This window comes from Chionomys nivalis, chromosome 23 (genome assembly GCF_950005125.1).
Source record: "Chionomys nivalis chromosome 23, mChiNiv1.1, whole genome shotgun sequence".
Lineage (NCBI taxonomy): Eukaryota > Metazoa > Chordata > Mammalia > Rodentia > Cricetidae > Chionomys > Chionomys nivalis.
In genome coordinates this window covers 44,888,710-44,906,360 of record NC_080108.1, presented here as the reverse complement: position 1 = coordinate 44,906,360, position 17,651 = coordinate 44,888,710, and the positions used below count along the sequence as shown (strand labels likewise).

The following is a 17,651-nucleotide window of genomic DNA, read 5'->3' as shown; positions in this document are numbered from 1 at the left end:
GGGCCGAGGACCACCTCTTCTCCGAGGGCCGAGGACCACCTCTTCTCCGAGGGCCGAGGATCACCTATTCTCCGAGGGCCGAGGATCACCTATTCTCCGAGGACCGAGGATCACCTATTCTCCGAGGACCGAGAACCACCTATTCTCCGAGGGCCCAGGACCAGCGTTCACCTCTGGGAGCTAGAATCCTCGTCTGCCTGCCCTCCTCTCCGGCTCCCTGACACCTCTAGCCTCCTTTTGGGTCCTCTTTATCCGCCTCTTCTGTTCTCTACAGGTGATTGGCTGCACCCAAGTCCCGCCCTTTCTTTTCCACCTATCCGAACTGACTAGAGGATGGGCGTGGCCTTGGCCGACGTTGGGCGGGTCGCCGTGGGCCGGGCGCGCGCTCGAGGGCCCAACCCACCCCAGCCTCCGGACTTGTCTTACCCGCCCCGCCTCTCTCTTTGAAACAGCGGGCCGGGTGACGCTTCTTTGGCGCGTGCGCATACCTAAACACAGATTAGCGGTGAAGGCTGCGTAATTGAGATAAAGGCTCTTTAAAAAAAAAAAATGGTTTCAAAGACCCAGGCTCTCTGCACGCCTCTGTTTGCTGAAGCCTATCCTCTGAGCCCAGGATCTCTTCGTGCACATGCGCAGAAGGCTCAATGACAGTCGCTCATCGCTCTTCGGCTAAGGTGAGGGAAGGGTGGGGGATTGCATGGCCCAGGGAGGACGGCCCAGCACCCGCTATTAACTTTTCCTGGTTTCTCAACACTCCTGAGATTCACCTCGCTGTCAAAGCTCCGCAGAGACCACCTGTACCACTACAGAGCCCCTGAGCCTGCAAAATGTTCCAAACTACGACCTCTGCCCCTAGTCTGTAACCCACCTAAATGTGCAGTGTAGAAGGAACCGGACAAGAAAGCTAAGATAGAGACTGTCCCCCGCAAGGGCGGGATGCGTGGAGGTACTGCCTCCAACTGACCTTTGACACCCCCTCATTTGCTTATGTTTAGGCTCTGGGAAAGAGGGCTGGCTATGTTGCATGTGACCTGGGGGTCCAAGGTCCGAGTATGGTCCCTGGTGCCTGCTCTTCTTGGGACTCCCCGGGCTCTGTCGTCCCTGGCGAACAAGATGGGGGTGTACCGAAAGATGTGGAACCCCACGGAGCCCCGCGACTGGGCCCTGCAGTACCGCGAGCGCTTCATTCCATTCTCCAAGGAGCAGCTGCTCCGCCTCCTGATACAGGTACTGCCCACCAGTGGTCTAAGAGCCTGGGGACTACAATTTCCAGCCGACCTTGCGACTGCACCACTATACCTGCTATTGAGGCCTGCTCTAGCGCATCCTGGGAGTTGTAGTTCCTGGTCCCTTAGCATGTCAGTGGTTGCCAGAAGAGTTAGAATGCAGGGGCAAGAGCTCCAAGATGAGTTGCCTAATGAACTCCAGACCTGGGCTTCTTCCGGGCTTTAAACAGGCACTCTGAGACCTGAGGTTTTCCCTTGAAATAGATTTAACTGTCCTCCTCATCATTACTTTCTACTACGTAATAAAATCGTACGTTCAAATCTATAATAATAATTATTATCACACTTTGAGTTCTTACTCTGTGGCCCAGGGCTACATGGTTGTCATGTATAGAACCATCAGAACAACTCAATAAGAAGGACCACCATCATCCCATTTTACAGGTGAGTTAAAAGCAGAGCAATGACTCACATTGGGCTGACTCTCCGAGTGAGTGCCTTACCTCACCCCTGATGTACTGAGAGTCTGAGCTCTCAGGCTACCATCACTGTCAGATCTACCACTGCTGAGACGATCGTTACTCTAAGTTACTTATTGATCGCCTGCCATGTATACCAAGTCCTATGCTAGACTATATACCCGTGCACATAGCGCACATATGGTCTCATTAAAATTTCCCATAGTTGGGCTGGGAATATGGCTTATTAATTAAGAGCATTTGTTACTCTGCGGGAGACCCAGGATCTGCTTCTAGCACCCACGTGGTAGTTCACAGTCATGCATTGCTCTAGTTCCAGGGGATTCAGTGGCCTCTTCTGACGGCTGTTGGCACTAGGCATACACGTGGTGTCACGTACATACACACAGTCAAAACATACATGCACAAAAAATAAATAAATTCTCCATAGCCATCTGCTCACAAGGAAACTGAAGCTCAGGCAGGTTTGGACATTTGTCTGGATAATGGCTATCTTCATGTGGCACTCTGGAGCCAGGTGGGCCTATCATGACCCTCTGCAAATGGCTTCACTGAGCCTGTTTCCCCCTTTGAAAAACTGGGGTTCTAACTCCACCAACCTTCTCTCTTCTCTGGGGGATGATTCTGTCAAGAAAGAGCACCTGCCACACGGCACACATTCTGGGAATGTTTAACATTAGTGCGGAGCAGGTGCCCAGCCTCTGGCTCTCCCTATGCGATGTATACTGTGGCTGTACAATTGGTCCAGAGTTCCCATCCTGTGTGTGGGTTACCATGAGAGGTAACCTTCTCTGGAGGAAGAGGAAAGAAGCCTAATGAGGTTTTCTTCTGGCTACCAGGAGTTCCACTCTAGCCCAGCAGAGAGAGCGGCTTTGGAGGCATTCTCAACTCACGTGGACTTCTGTACCCTGTTTCACTACCATCAACTCCTGGCCAGGCTGCAGGTCTGTCATGTCTTGTCATGCATGTTTGCTCTTTGTCTGTTTAGTACTTAGTACATGCTTGGAGCCTAGTTCTCTTTTAAAAAGTTCTGAGGATAGACCAGGACAGATGTAGCCATACGCTCATGGAGTTGGCACTTCAGATGGGGAGCCAGAAAATAAAATGAGTGTAAATATGAAGTCTAGGTTCAGGATCTGCAGGGAGAAGGAACTTTCTTTCCCTCCTCCTCCTCCTCTTCCTCCTCCTCCTCCTCCTCTGCCTCCTCCTCCTCCGCCTCCTCCTCTTCCTCCTTCTTCCTCCTTTTCCTTCTCCTTCTCTTCTTCTTCTTCTTCTTCTTCTTCTTCTTCTTCTTCTTCTTCTTCTTCTTCTTCTTCTTCTTCTTCTTCTTCTTCTTCTTCTTCTTCTTCTTCTTCTCCTTCTCCTCCTTCTCCTTCTCCTCCTCCTCCTCCTCCTCCTCCTCTTCTCTCTCTCTCTCTCTCTCTCTCTCTCTCTCTCTCTCTCTCTCTCTCTCCAATCTCTCTCTCCAATCTCTCCCTCTCTCTCTCCCTCTCTCCCTCTCTCCCTCTCTCTGAGATAGTGTCTTACTCTGCAGACTAGGATCCAGGATGCTCTTGAACTCACAGAGACCCACCTGCTTCTGCTTCCTTTGTGCTGGCTGGCATTAGAGGTGTGTGTGGCAGTATGCCTGGAGGAAGTTAGTTATCTGAGCAGCTTGTTGGCCTGTGGAGGATGACAGAAAGACTCTGCAGTGAAGAAGCTTTGGAAGGATATGATGATACTGAGACTAAGAGGATTAGTGTTTTACATTAGGATATGGTAACAAAAATGAAATCTATTGGCTGTTTTACACATTAGTGTTTGAGCTCTAAATATCAACTCAAGGCATCCAGGATCTAGGACCTAATGAGGCTGTGTTTTGGTTTTTCGAGACAGGGTTTCTCTATAGCTTTGGAGCCTGTCCTGGAACTAGCTCCTGTAGACCAGGCTTGAACTCACAGAGATCCGCCTGCCTCTGCCTCCTGAGTGCTAGGATTAAAGGTGTGCGCCACCACCGCCCAGCACGAGGTTATTTCTTCATTCACACCTGTTGCTCTCGGCCTCGTCCTCACACATGGGAGGATTGAGCAAGAACTCTGTGGTCTCTCATAAGGATCTCCGTGAGGGCCCTGGCCTCACCACCTCAGTCTAACCTGCTCATGTCACATCTTGGCCTGGAGGCCGACCCTTTTTCTCTAGCTCGTCCATAGATTAGACAGAGCTGATAGTTTAGGTGCAGCCATACTTACAGTGACAGCAAAGGCCGCTTGAAGCCGTCAAGGCTGCAGGCCAACCAGACGATCACTATGAAGGGCATCCCTGTATCCCTAGGTTAGGGCTCCTTCCCACCAGCTGGTGAGGGGCCAAATTTTCTTGAAATGGTTGAGGTTGGGACCCCATAGACTACTGAGTTGATTTCACATTCCACTCTCTGGCTGCCCCCCTCTTCCTTGAACAACAACACTTCTGAGCCCCGCGTGCACTGTGTCTGGTTGCAGCCCGCTCTGCTACTGCTAGCCCCATTTGTACAGACAAAAAGCCAGGCTCAGGGAGGATCTGGGAAAGTTCAAAGTCGCAGGGATCACAAGTACCGGGTCAGTCCCAGATCTCCTCACCCACCACCGCCACCGTGTTCTGTCACTGGGGCACATGTGGCTTCTAGAGGTAGAATTAGATCTTTTTCAAAATATTTTGCTATGTAAAATTTACTGTTCTTTCCTCTCTTTCCCCCTTCTTCTGAGTCGGGAGGTCTCACTATGTAGCCCTGACTGGCCTTGAGCTCACAGATCTCCCAGCCTCTGCCTCCTGAGTGCTGTCGTGAAAGGAGTGTACCACCATGCCTGACCTTGCTATGTAAATGTTTGAGTACACAGAGATGCAGAATAGAATATGAGTATACCATTATTGGTGGGGCAGATTTCCTGGTCAGAAGCAAAGAGGTAGAGGTGCCTTAGGTTGGTGCTATGCACACTCCCCCACCCCAAAACAAAGAAGTTTCTGAGGAGGATTTTGCACAGGGGAACTGGACCTATGGTCAGTGTGAGCAGGCACCTCTAGTGGTCTCTTAGTAGAAAGTGTGGTAAAGGCATACTGAAGTCCTGCAACCACAGCCCCAGTCATTGGTCCAGTGCCCCAGCCTGTTTGGACAGTCAGTCCCCGGAACATGGGAAGTGGAGTTGGGATGGGGGAACCTTGCAGGTGGAGATACTGCTGGCCTCGGGTCTGTGTCACCAGCTGTGTGCTCAGATCAGGCCTAGACATGGTTAGGTCCTGGGCCTACTTTGAACATAGTGCATTTATGCTGGGACATGGGCCAGTGAGAAGAGTCCAGGACAACCCAGGGTGTGCCCTTCTCACTGAGGAAGGGAGGATGGTGAGTGGGCAGCGTTTGGGTGCTGCCGGGGGTAGCCTGAAGCTGCAAGGACTGGATCAGCTCTGGGCTGCACATCAGGACTCAGGTGGGAGGCCCCAGGACATGGGTTACCACCAGATAGCCATTGCCTTTTGTTCTCTAGCAACGTGAGGCTCCCCTGAGCCTGGAGATAGGCGCTGAGTGGGAATGGTGGGGACAGACAAGAATCAGAGCCCCTTGTGAGTGTAGAGGACTGGTCTGTGTAGCTACTGAGGCTGGCTGTGACTCTACATGGAGGTCAGTATGCAGATTCTGAAGTGGTGCCTCCTGCAGCCTGGCAAGATACACTGTTGTAGCAACTGACCTCATGTGGTTTTTAAGTTTAAACTTGCAGGGACCAAGGCTGGCAGTGCACTCCTATAACCCCAGCATTGGGAGGTAGAAGATCAGGGTTCAAGGTCAGACTTGGATACATAAATGTGTTTCAAAAAAGCAAGCAGGGGCTGGAGGGATGGCTCAGTGGTTAAGAGCACTGACTGCTCTTCCAGAGGACCTGAGTTCAATTCCCAGCAACCACATAGTGGCTCACAACCATCTGTAATGAGACTTGGTGCCCCCTTCTGACATGCGGGCACACATGGAAGGAATGCTGTACACATAATAAATAAATAAATCTTTAAAAAAAAAAAAAGCAAGCAGGACCAGCTTCTAAGGGATGGGGAAACTATCAACCAATCGCATCTAATTGGGGTGTGGCTACCTGGGACCCAAGTAGAAATACTGGGAGATCCAGGTGCGCCCCCCTCTCTCCCTGTGTGGTGCCCACCGGACATATAGGACGTCGGACCTCCCACTCTTGTAGCGTGAGTTTCCCCTTTTCAACTATTAAAGTATAACTGTTATTCTTGAGCTGGTCTGGTTATCTATCGTACAGACCTAATTCCCAACATAAGGGTGCTTGCCACTAAGTCTGATGACCTGAATTTGGTCCCTGGAATGCACATGGTGGACGGAGAGAACCAACTCCTTCATGTTATCCTTTGATTTTCACACCTGTGTGGTGCTGTGTGTTATATATGTGCACACATACAGGCTGGAGAGACGGACGGCTCAGTGCTTTAGAGCACGCGCTGCTTTTCCAGAGGCCCCTTTGGTTCCTAGCACTCACATCAGGTGACTCATAACCACCCGTGACTGCAGCACCTGGGAGCCAATGCCTTCCTCTGGCTTCACAGTAAACACACATGCATAGTTAGAAGAAAAATAAATCTTAAAACTTATGTAATAAAGTAAAACTTGTTCCTCAAAAGCTCCATCGTGGCTATTGAGGTGATTCAGCAGGTGAAAGTTCTTGCCATGCAAGCCTGATGCCCTCGGTTCCAGCCCCAGCACCCATGTCAAGGTGGAAACAAACACACCAGTATTACATGCAAGTTTTGTACGGCCTTACGGGTGTATGATTCTGCTTCCCAACGACAATGGAAACCTTGCCAGGGCTTTATTTATTTATTGAGGTGTGGTCTCATTGGTAGCCCACGCTGGCCTCAGATCCACAAATGCACAATCCTCCTGCCTCAGCCTCCCAAGCACTAAAGGGCTTTTGTAAGTAAGTGGCAGATCTGGGTCCATAGCTCAGTTCCACATCTGTACCCAAGGATGACAGTGGTCCCATTTTTACATGCTGGAAATGTGCCTCCAACCTGCTTCGAGCATAACAGAAACATGTGCAGGATTTCCATTCCCCTTTCCGTCCTTCACTGAGATGTCACAGCAGAGTGAGAGAGTGAGCTGGCTGCAGGGCCCAGTAAGGTCTTGAGACCATCCAGATGGGGAGGCCATGCTCAGGACTCAAGCAAAGTTGGCCACAGACCACATCCTCAGATGCCCAGAAGGACCTTGAAGGATTGCATGGCTGGGACTGAAGCTGCATCCTTAGAAGATAAGGATGATGATGAGGGGAGGGGCTGTATCCTTCAGGCTTCGCCACAGCCAGGTTCTCCTCTGACAGCTTTAAGGTAGACACCTAGGCATGGCGCATGGCCTGATGCTCCTCCTCCCCATGTTCCTTTTCTCCCTTCTCCTTGCCTCCCTGCTCACTGCTTTCCCTACTTACCCCTCCTCATGAGTCGCTGTCCAGCACAGACATGCTTTCCCCAGTTCACTGTACCCACCCGCAATGTAGATCTAACCACCATGAGCTTTCCATTTGTCTTTGCTTGTTTGTTTTAATTTTTTAAGATTTATTTGTATGTATGAATACTTGGCCTACATGTATGTATGTGTACCACATGCAGGCCTGGTACCCACAGAAATCAGAAAAAGACATCAGACACCCTGGGATACCTGCTCAGAGATTGTTCTAATACCCTGAGACCCTGTGTCCCTCAGTTGTGGGCTGGGTTCCACTTCCCTCCAAGGCAAGTCACACTGTTTGGGACCAGATAGGCTGGCAGCTGCGATTCTCCCTCATCTTCCCCCACCCCCAGAGTGTTGGGGGTGGTTGTCAGTACAGAAGATGTGGGGGGCTAGGGCAGATTTGAGGGGCTCTTAAAAAAGATTCACCTTTCATTCCCAATTCAGTGGAAAGCTGTGAGGCGAGGCTTTGTGTTAGCTTTACGTGGGGAGAGCCCATAGGTAAACGGAAGCCTCAGCTGGGAGTGGAGGGGTCAGGAGAGATGGGGTTCAGTGTGTGGAATCAGGAATTGAATATGGGATGATGATAGGAGGGAGCCTGCAGATGAAGTATCCTGGGAGGGGAGTGCTGGGGGGGACGACTGGAAGTGACGGGCTGGCATGTCTAGAACCAGGTGGGACATCTTGGGGAGGGAAGGAAGAGTGGCCATTTTGATGGCATGTTGGGCTGCAGCAGTGTGAGGTCCTGATGGGGTGTTGGCACTAGTTAGTGCACAGGCTCAGCTGTACACACAGATCCTATACAGGGTTCTAGAGGCAGGGAGTCCTGTGGGGCCCTGGGACAAACAATTCCTTCCATGTTACTGACCCCTGTGATCTGCTGGAAGTGTCTGTTTTTCTTTGTTCTTTTAAATATTTTTGCTATGCTGGGACCCAGGTTGCTGAGCCACACCCCAAAACCTCAACAGGGGATTCTAGGCAAGTTTTCTACCATGAACTTTATCAGAAGCCTCTTCCTTCCATTCCTTCCTGCCTTTTCTTCTTCCTTCCTTCCTTCCTTCCTTCCTTCCTTCCTTCCTTCCTTCCTTTCTTTCTTTCTTTCTTTCTTTCTTGTCTTTCAAGACAGGGTTACTCCGTAGCTCTGTAGACTAGGCTGGCCTTGAACTCACAGAGGTTTGCCTGCCTTCACCTCCTGAGTGCTGGGATTAGAAGCGTGCGCCACCACCACTTGGCCTCTTTCATTCATTTTTGAGACAGGATATTGCTAAGTTGCCCAAGCTGGCTTTGAGCTTTCCCTGTTCTTGCTTCTTCTTCTTTAGAAGATGGGAAGACAGGCCTTGGCACAAGGTCCAGATTATGTTATCTTTTTTTTTTTAAAATCATATCAGGGAGGTTAGCAGGTACAGCCATGGGAGGGGATGTGGGGGAGACCTGGGAAAGCATTTACTTTCCTCACTATCCTGGAGGCAGGTGCCATCCAAACCACATTGTGCTGGGCCACACCAGGCAGGCCTGGGATGCTGGGAGCTCTGTTGGGGTTCCTGAGAAAGGCAGGGAAGAAGCAGAAGCTTGGGACTGCACAGGATGAGGCCTTCTGCAGGCTTGGTGTGGTGGGCTGTGCGTGGTCTGGTGCCTCCGAGGAAATGGCCCCTGTGGGAGGACTGGAGGCATGTAGGCAGCTTTCAACCAACTGATCACCTTGCCAACCCCAGACATACTTCTGGCTGGGGCTCTGCTGCTGCTGGGATGGCCATGCCTTCCACAGCCTGCGAGGTTTCGTTCTGACAGAGTCTTTCGACAGCCCAGGCTCACTCAGGCTCACTCGTATGTTAATCTCCTGAGCACTGGGATGACAGTGTATCCCACCATGCTTAGCCAATACCTCTCCCAGTCCTCTTCTTCAAGGATTCTCCAGCCAAAGTACGGGAGGCCCAGTGCCCTAATGTACAAATTTTAAAGCACTCACAGTTCATCAGGCCACGTACGGTTTGAGGCTTGCCCAACAAGTAGGAGTAGAAGTTCACGGGGCAGCTGTCACCTCCATTCAGTCCCTCCATGTGCCCTGGCCCTGGGCGGCTGGGAGGTTGCTCTCCACCTGGCAGTCCGGCCTCCTGCAGCTGCCTGGGAGGAGGAGAGATGCACTCAGGGCAGACCTCGGAAGCTGGCGATGTGGGTGAGCTTGTCCGCACATTGTTTTATTGTTTTTTTGTTTTTGTTTCTGTTTTTTGTTTTTCGAGACAAGGTTGCTTTTTGTTTTGAAACAGGGTTCTCACTATGTTGCAGTGGCTAACCTGGAACTCTTTATGTAGGCCATGCTGGGCTTTAACTCACAGAGACCAACTTGAGTCTGCCTCCCAAGTGCTGGGATTAAAGATGTGCACGCCGCCGCATCCAGCTGCACAGTGTTTTAGGTGTGTGTGGCAGGGTAACACTCTCTCTTGGAAGAGAGCATAGCACACCGAGCTCTGGGCTTTCCCAGGCCCCAGGGGTCCATATCCCTGTGTTGTAACCTCCCTGTTTTTCCTGTTGTCTCCCCTCAGGCCTTGTATGACCCCATCAACCCTGACAGGGAGACCCTGGACCAGCCATCCCTTTCTGATCCCCAGCGTCTGTCCAGTGAGAAGGATGTGCTCCAGGCTCTGAAGCCCCTGCTGGCCCAGGCCAACTTCTCTGCACTCTCTGAAGATGCCCTGGCCTATGCACTTGTCGTCCATCACCCTCAGGATGAGGTCCAGGTACCTGTCCCCAGAGGAGCCATGTTTGCTTACCTAGAGAAAGCACCCCTCTTCCCCAGCCACTTTGGTCCTCTGCCGGGAACGGGTTATCAGATGAGGGTCTTGGCCGGGTGCGGTTCTGCCACCTGACAGTTCTGTGCTAAACAGTGTAAAGCTCATTCCGTGGGCTGGAAAGGTGACACTTGTTGCTCTTGCTGAGGACCCAGGGTCTGCTTCCCCCACCCACATAGCCTCTTACAGCTGCCTGTGATTCAGTTCCGGGAGACCCAGCACCTTATCTGGCCTTTCAGGTGGGCACCAGGCATGCCTGCAGTGCACTTACATACGTGAAGACCAAACACCTGTACATATAAAATAAAAATAAAACTTAAAAAAATTCATAGGCTGGTATGGTGGTACACACTTTTAATCCCAGCCTGTGGGAGGCAGAGGCAGGTAAGAGTTGGAGCTCAGCCTGGTCTACAGAGTGAGTTCCAGGCCAGTCTTGACTATATAGTGAAACCCTGTCTCAATGCAACAAACAATAACAATCAAAAAACCTCTCTGTCTTCCCTTCTATAAAGTCAGCAAAGGTGAAGAAATACTAAAATCTTCCAGTGCTACATTTTAGAGAACTTTAAACTGTATTTTTTCTAGACATATTCTGTCATATTTTAGGATGTGATCTGCCAGTGGCGGTGGGACATGGTTTAAGTGACAATATCTTGTCTTTGTAATTGCTTCATAAACGGAAACTCTTAAAGCCAGTGCTGTCGTAGATTCTAAGCAGTTTCTTGTGTGCAGCCCCAACCCTATGCAATGTACAACATGGACCATGCACACTGCATATTCAGCAACAGAAGGCAGGCTCCATTTCTGGGTAGGATGTGTATGCTGGCACCCTGCCCTTAACACCCGGCTCATGTTCAGCTACCTCTGCTTCCTTTTTCCCCCTTGGCAGGTGACAATAGATTTGGATCAGTATATCTACATGCAGTTCTGGGCCCTGGGCCAGAGAGTTGGGCAGATGCCCCACATGTCCAGTGTGGGCTCCAAACATGGCTTCTTCAGAAAGTTGCCCCCTGTGGAGAGGTGAGGAGGCCCTTGTTCCCCAGTTGCAGCAAAGGGGAGCAAGGTTTGAGTTGAGAGGGGATGATAAGTCAGTGTCTGGCTTTGGTGTCTTTGGCCAGGGAGAAGTCCAGAAATGGGAGGTATGATTGTCAGAATGCAGCCTTTTCTTCCCAAGAGGAAGTGTGAACTACTGTCTCTAGAAAGAGTAGGGGAGGCCAGTCATCTTCATTTTCCAGATGAGGAAAACTGAGGGCCAGAGAGGGGAGGCCACATCCCGAAGAAGGTGGCACAGCCATGCTCTGGTCCAATAAGAATATAAAGTGACCTCCCTCCATGGCTGAACGTGTAATCTGCTTCTGACTCCTTGTGATTAAGTAGCTTTCTAAAGGCCATATAGCATGGAGACATGGAGTTTTAGGTGTGTATCAGTCAGAGCTGATTATATGTGTGTGTGTGCATATATATAATAAGTCATATATATAATGATCTGTTAGACTGGCTTTCAGGCTGTGGTCAGGGTAGTCCAATCATGGCTGCCTTTGATGGGAAAGGTGAGAATCCAGTGTTTGTTCAGTCATGGAGGTTTCTGGAGAGCTGCTGAAGAACCCTGAAGTTAGTACTAACCCAGGAATGAGTTTGCCAGTGGGAGTGAGAGCAGGCAGGCAGAAAGCAGAAGCCTCCTTTCTCCTGCCCCTTTATTTATTTGTTCTGAGACATGGTCTCCCCCTATGTTGCTCTGACTGGCCTGGAACTCCCTATGTAGACCAGGCTGGCCTCAAACTCAGAATATCTGTCTGCCTCTGCCTACTGAGAGCTGGAATCAAAGGCGTGAACCCCCAACCCCCAGGCCTTCTATACGGGCTGTCACTAGAGTGTGATTGCCAAGTTTAGGGTAGATTTGCCCACCTCAACAATCCAGTCAAGCACGCCCTCACAGGAGTGCCCAACAGCTTGGGTTTTAGTTGATTCCAGATGTGGTCAAGGTGACAACCAGGAGTTGCCATCACAAGGTGAGACGCTCTGGCCCTAACACCCCTCACCCTGCACTCATCCCCTCATCTCTGGCCCTCAAGAGATATTTCAAGCGTGTGGTGCTGACAGCGTGCACTAAACGAGGGCACCTGGTTCTGAAGAGCTTCAAGGATACCCCGCTGGAGGGCTTAGAGCAGCTGCTGCCAGAACTGAAGGTGCGCACGCCCATGCTGCAGCGCGCCATGCTCAACCTGATGCTGGTGGTCTCGGGAGTTGTGTTCTTCGTCAATGTGGGCATGGTGATACTGTCTGACCTCAAGATGGCCACCTCCCTGCTGCTACTGCTCTTTGCTGCCTTCATGGGCCTGAGGGCCTCCAAGGTGAGCACCCTTGGGTCCCTGCTGCTTGAACTGCCCGGCCAGGCCCCCCAGTACTTTCCGTTATTCCACAACCTGTTCCTGGTGCCCGATGCCCTTACATCCTCCTTACTTCATTCACCAGCACCCTTCACCCCAGACAGGGCTCCTACCCCCTGTGCCTCAGTTTAAGAGCAGAGCAAAGGTGTGTACTTCGGAGCCTGCCGGACTGGATCTGGATGTGGCTGCTGTCCCACAGCTGTGTGGTCTTCAGTCAGTCGCTTGACTTCTCTCTGCACGGTGAGAATGGTGCCAGGGCCTGCGGTGAAGGGTGGACGGGTTGTACAGGGATGGACAGAGATGGCAGGAGTCAGTGTGAGCCTGCCACAGTTCAGGAAGTACTGTCCAGGGTCACTGCTGAGGTGATTATGGTTTCTACAGTGGGACTCTTTGTTTCCCACGTTTCCTTCCTGGAGGGCTACTGTGATCAGTAAGAGAGCCCCAAAAGATGGGTTTGGAAACTCAGGGTCTGGGCCAGGAAGTTGCATATTTAATAACCTTCCTTGCTGAGCTGCAGCATGGAGTTCAGGGCCTCCTCAGAGAGGCGTTGCTCAGGAGCTAGGATTCAAGAACCCAACTTGGTGGCTGGAGAGATGGCTCAGAGGTTAAGAGCGCTGACTCCTGAGTTCAATTCCCAGCAACCACATTGTGGCTCACAACCAGTAATGAGATCTGGTGCCCTCTTCTGGCCTGAAGGCATACATGCAGGAAGAACCCTGTATACATAATTAATAAGTAAGTCTTAAAGAAAAAAAAAAAAGAACCCAACTTGGGTTCTCTTTGCCATTGCATGCCCTGTTGGCTGAGATGGGTGAGAAGGGTGGCATTTCTCAGTTCTTCCGGGTTACAGTGCCCCAGGAGTGCAGCTTGCTGTGAGCTCGGCATTCCGTCATCTACCTGCCAGCTCCTTAGTTCTCAAGTTGCTGTCGGCAGCTTTTAATCCTGCAAATGATGGCCAGGCCATCCGGGCCACAAGGGGAAGCAGGGAGAGGGGTGTACAGCAGGGTTTTAGACAAGGCCCAGCGTGGCCAGGGTGGCCCATGGGCACACATCTAGGCTTCTCCTCAGGTTCGCAGGGGACACAGTTTAAAAGCAGGGAGGAGCCAGGCGATGGTGGTGCACACCTTTAATCCCTGCACTCGGGAGGCAGAGGCAGGTGGATTTCTGTGAGTTTGAGGCCAGCCTGGTCTACAGACTCCAAAGCTACAGAGATCTCAACCCTGTCTCGAAAAACAAAAAACCCAAATAGAGAGGAGCTGCAATGAAAGGGGTGACTGAGAGCAGGGGTCAGCCCAGTGAGGGCGTTCCAGTGTTGTGGGGAGAAGACACTGTCACTCCTCAGCGGGCCTTAAAGGAGCAGAAGGGCCCAGTTTAGCCAGTTCTGGTACTCTGATTACCCGTTTATTCGTACTCCACTGGGCCCCAGCCATGGCCTCCCACCAGAACTCCCAGCCATCTATCTCTGTCCCTAATTATTCATTCCTTCTGGGCTTTAGTGTCCCCGTGTCTGCTGTACCACAGGCCCCTGTCCTGGTCCTTTCCCGTCTCTACCTCTGTGGAACCTTATGCTCTCTGCCTGGCTTCTCAGCTCCTGCCTTGGAGCAGGATACAGACCCTTTGTTTCCACCTTGAGTCTCTGGCCAGCTGGGCCTGAAGCAATGGTTCTCACTGGCTGCTATGGCCAACGTCTCCGAAATCTGCTCTTTGCAGGGCTACCATTCCTTTTCACTGTCTAGTGAGCATACTGTTCAGCGAACCTCATGGTTGGTTACAATCCTTCAACACTCTAACCTGCACCCCAGTTCCTTCTCTTTGTGTATTTGTGACACCTGACCTCTCCTGCTTCCCAAACTCTGCACCTTGTGTGCCGTCCCCTCTGACTAACTATTCTCTCTCACTGGGCTGGCCACCCCTGTGCATTCCTTGTCCCTTGCCCAGAGGCCATCAACCCCGATGGGTCTCTGGACACCCTACCCTATGCTGCCTTTGCTGTGCCGAGCAGGACAGGAGCAACCCGGAGGTTGCAGAGAAGTGTAGGTCCCTCCAGCGGGGTGCAGGCTGTAGAGATGGGTGGGTGCATGGGTTGTAGGAGTGTAGGTCTCTCCAGTGGGGTGCAGACTGTAGAGACGGGTGGGCGCATGGGCTGTAAGAGTGTGGGTCCCTCCAGCGGGGTGCAGGCTGTAGAGACGGGTGGGCGCATGGGTTGTAAGAGTGTAGGTCCCTCCAGCAGGGTGAAGGCTGTAGAGATAGGTGGGTGCATGGGCTATAAGAGCCTGAGGATTTATCTGCTCTCTGCACAGTGTTTTCTAAGAACAGACTGTGGGGTATTGCTCATTTGAAGAGCCTGAGGGGACAGGGGGCATGTTGGCACAGCAGCGTACAGGGAAGCTCAGAGCTGAGCAGGGGATGTGGAGATGAAGCCAGGGAGGAGGCAGGGAGCAGGATGGGCCAGGGACAGCCAAACTGGCCAGGAGGGATGAGGATGGTGGTAGGGTGTGGCCTGTGACACAGAGAAGGTGGGATTACCAGAACAGGGACTGGGTAGTGGGGGAGCATGTTCGCATGGGTGGTGTGCTCCATTAGCCATGAGAGCTCTGCACTTCAGTCTTGGCAGGTGATTACAGGAGACCCAACTGTTCCATGCATGGTGGCCCTTAGCACAGATTCCTGCCTCTGTAGCAATGGACTCCAAGGCAGGGGTAGACTCGTTGGTGTGCGCTCTTAGGAAGTCCATCCACACAGCCATGTTGTGAGGCCCCCAGCTGTGTCAGTTCAGGCTGAACTCTAGGGACAGGTGGGTATAGTAGCTCCGTCCTTACGCTGTCTGTCCTGTGTACTGACTTCCTGGGTCCTTGCAGCACCAACCTTGTAGTCAGACAGTGCTCTCGGGACCACTCTCAGTCAAGGGCTTGAAGCTGGTCGGGGATGGCAGAGGCAACACAAAGGCCCAGGATTACCTTGAGCTCTTCCATCCTGGCTAATGTGGCAGAGGGCTGGGAGGGTGGAGGGTCCAGGCTGTACCCAGTGTTCTGATTGTATCACAACACCCCAGTCTCTGTACTGGGTCACTATAAAGCAAATCTTAGGCATGTCATCTGGGCTATGGAAGAACACTTGACAAGGATGTACTGGTATTGGAATTGCCTAGGCTAGAACTCATGTTTAATATCTTTGCACAAACCCATTAACATGTTGCCAGATAGCAAAGCCGTGGGCCACTGGCAGCGGGGTGCATTTTGGCCTCAGCCCCAACGCAGGCTCCAGGGCACTCTGGTTTTGAGGAAGCCCTGTCTCTAAGCCTGTGTCCCCACAGGTGTTTGGGCAGCGTAGAAGTGCGCAGGCGCTGGAGCTGGCGCACGTGCTGTACTACCGCAGCACATCCAACAACTCGGAACTGCTCAGTGCCCTGGCGCTGCGCGCACAGGAGGAGCACATCAAGGAGGCCCTGCAGGCTCACAGCTTTCTAGCCCACTGCCCAGGGGGCGCCCAAGGCCTCCCTGAAGGTAAGCCCTCTCTGATGCCTAGGTCCTCCTGCCGTTGCTAGGCCTCCCTATTCCCTCCCAGGTCCTCCCCGCTGTCCCCTATGCCAACCCTTCGGTCCCCAACTCCTCCTTACTGTCCCTCAAGCCCTCCTTTCTGTCCCTAGGCTCTCCCTGCTACCCCTGGGCTCTCCCTGCCCAGGTTCTCCTTAATGTCTCCTATGCCAATGCTGCTGTTCCGCAGGCCCTCCCCACTGTCCCCAGACCCTCCCCACTGTCCCCAGGCCCTCCCCACTGTCCCCAGGTCAACCCTGCTGTTTGTTCTCCATGCCAACCTGCTGGTCTTCGGCTTTCCCTGCTGTGCCCCATGCCAGCCAGCCATGTGTCCTTCAGGCCCAGGTCTTGTCTAGCTCCGGCTTGAACATAGTCTTTCCCCGCAGAGACCTCCAAGTGGCTACAGTCTGAAGTGGAGAGCTGGCTTCTAGCCCAGTCAGGCTGTGATGTGGCCTTCAATGGATCTCGGGCCCTAGCCCACCTACAAGCCCTGACTCCCAGCTTGGGCTTGTTCCCACCACCTGAGTTGCCACAACTTGACCCACGGGTCCTAGACACTCCAGAGGCCCCGCAGGCTGCTGCGCCCGGTGGTAGCTACCCCTCATCCTGACCACTTAATCACGTCCGGTACTGGCAGGGTGCCAAGCTCCGCCTCCTCCATAGCAAGGTGTCAATCGCGGCAACTGTATCTCCTGCCCGGACTCTTGGTTGTCGACAAGGCCATTATTTCTCCTAGGCCATTAGTTTTGCTATGCTATGCACTTAAAGAGTAGTCAGTCAGGGCTGCTGGCAGTTGCTAAGCAGCCTCCTGAGGCCAGCCAATCAAAGTCGTGTATCTCAGCTTGTATTTTATTTCTCGGCCCCGCCCCTGACGGGAACCTCACCCAGGCCGGGTGGAGGGGGCGGAGTTTGGGGAGGTTTGACACAGCTGCTGGATTGCAGCTGCTGGAGTTGACCACTGTGAGCCCAGCTGGGCTGTGAAAGCTGTGCCTGGAGGCCCTGCTTCATCTTCCGTTTAGCCTGCACAGGAACTAGCTGCCACACACACCTGGGCGGGGCCCACTGCAGCTGACAAGCCGTTTGGTCCTGGCACATCGAGGGTGCGTACACTGGGCACTTCAACCACGGGCAGCCAATCAGAATTCCTGGAGGAATTCTGCGAATCCATGTGAGATGAGCCATCTGTTCTGCAGCTGATCCGTCCTGGTTGAAGGCAATGGGAACTGCCTGGCCCAAAGAAGACGGTGGGCCTGCAGCATTCCGCCCCAAGATCACTCCAGCTCAGACCCAACCAGCCCTTGCTGCAGAAGCCGCTTTGGTATGGGTCTCTCTACTGTGCAAAATTTATCACTTTACCTTCTTCCAAAGGAATAAATAATGTTTAATAAATCTGGTCAGTGTGGCTGCAGGTGAAATCGGGTGGTCAGAATCCTGGAAAGAGGGAGTGGCGGGGTCCCAGATGGGGGTCTCAGAAGGCACTGGTGTCGGAGGAAAGCTTTGTTTGCAAGAGTCTGGACCTCAAGAAGACCGGGCACGGCAGTGCAGACTGTTCAGCACACAGTGGGACCCAGCCTGAAGCAGGTGAAATCCTGGGAGGCCCAGCGGTACCCACTGCCTGAGTAGAAGGGGTGTTACATTGACTCTACAGTGGCCTGTGTGGGTGTGGGAAGAGCTGGGTTCTGGGAGGGAGGGGAGAACAGTCTGCAGTAAGAGACAACTCTTTCAGTGGTTGGGGCAGAGACAAGATGTGGAAGAGATCACCAGCTCAGAAATGAG

General features: G+C 52.4%; 1 protein-coding gene across 4 annotated transcripts; it reads left to right on the top strand.

Moving 5' to 3' along the window:
• Positions 1 to 404: 404 nt before the first annotated feature.
• LOC130865321 (transmembrane protein 143-like) lies at positions 405 to 17,363 on the top strand. 4 transcript variants are annotated; one of them, XR_009056092.1, is made up of 8 exons: positions 405 to 674; positions 996 to 1,227; positions 2,545 to 2,649; positions 9,710 to 9,904; positions 12,028 to 12,306; positions 15,656 to 15,845; positions 16,262 to 17,193; positions 17,274 to 17,363. XR_009056092.1 is itself a non-coding variant. In XM_057756332.1 (7 exons), exons 2-7 carry the CDS (start codon positions 1,018 to 1,020, stop codon positions 16,483 to 16,485), a joined length of 1,068 nt encoding a protein of 355 aa, XP_057612315.1. In that variant the 5' UTR covers positions 405 to 674; positions 996 to 1,017; the 3' UTR covers positions 16,486 to 17,239. The 4 variants fall into 4 exon arrangements, 3 of the variants coding, with proteins under 3 accessions (XP_057612315.1, XP_057612314.1, XP_057612316.1); XM_057756332.1 differs by lacking the exon at positions 17,274 to 17,363 and having other exon boundaries at positions 12,163 to 12,306; positions 16,262 to 17,239; XM_057756331.1 differs by lacking the exon at positions 17,274 to 17,363 and having other exon boundaries at positions 16,262 to 17,239.
• Positions 17,364 to 17,651: the final 288 nt, after the last annotated feature.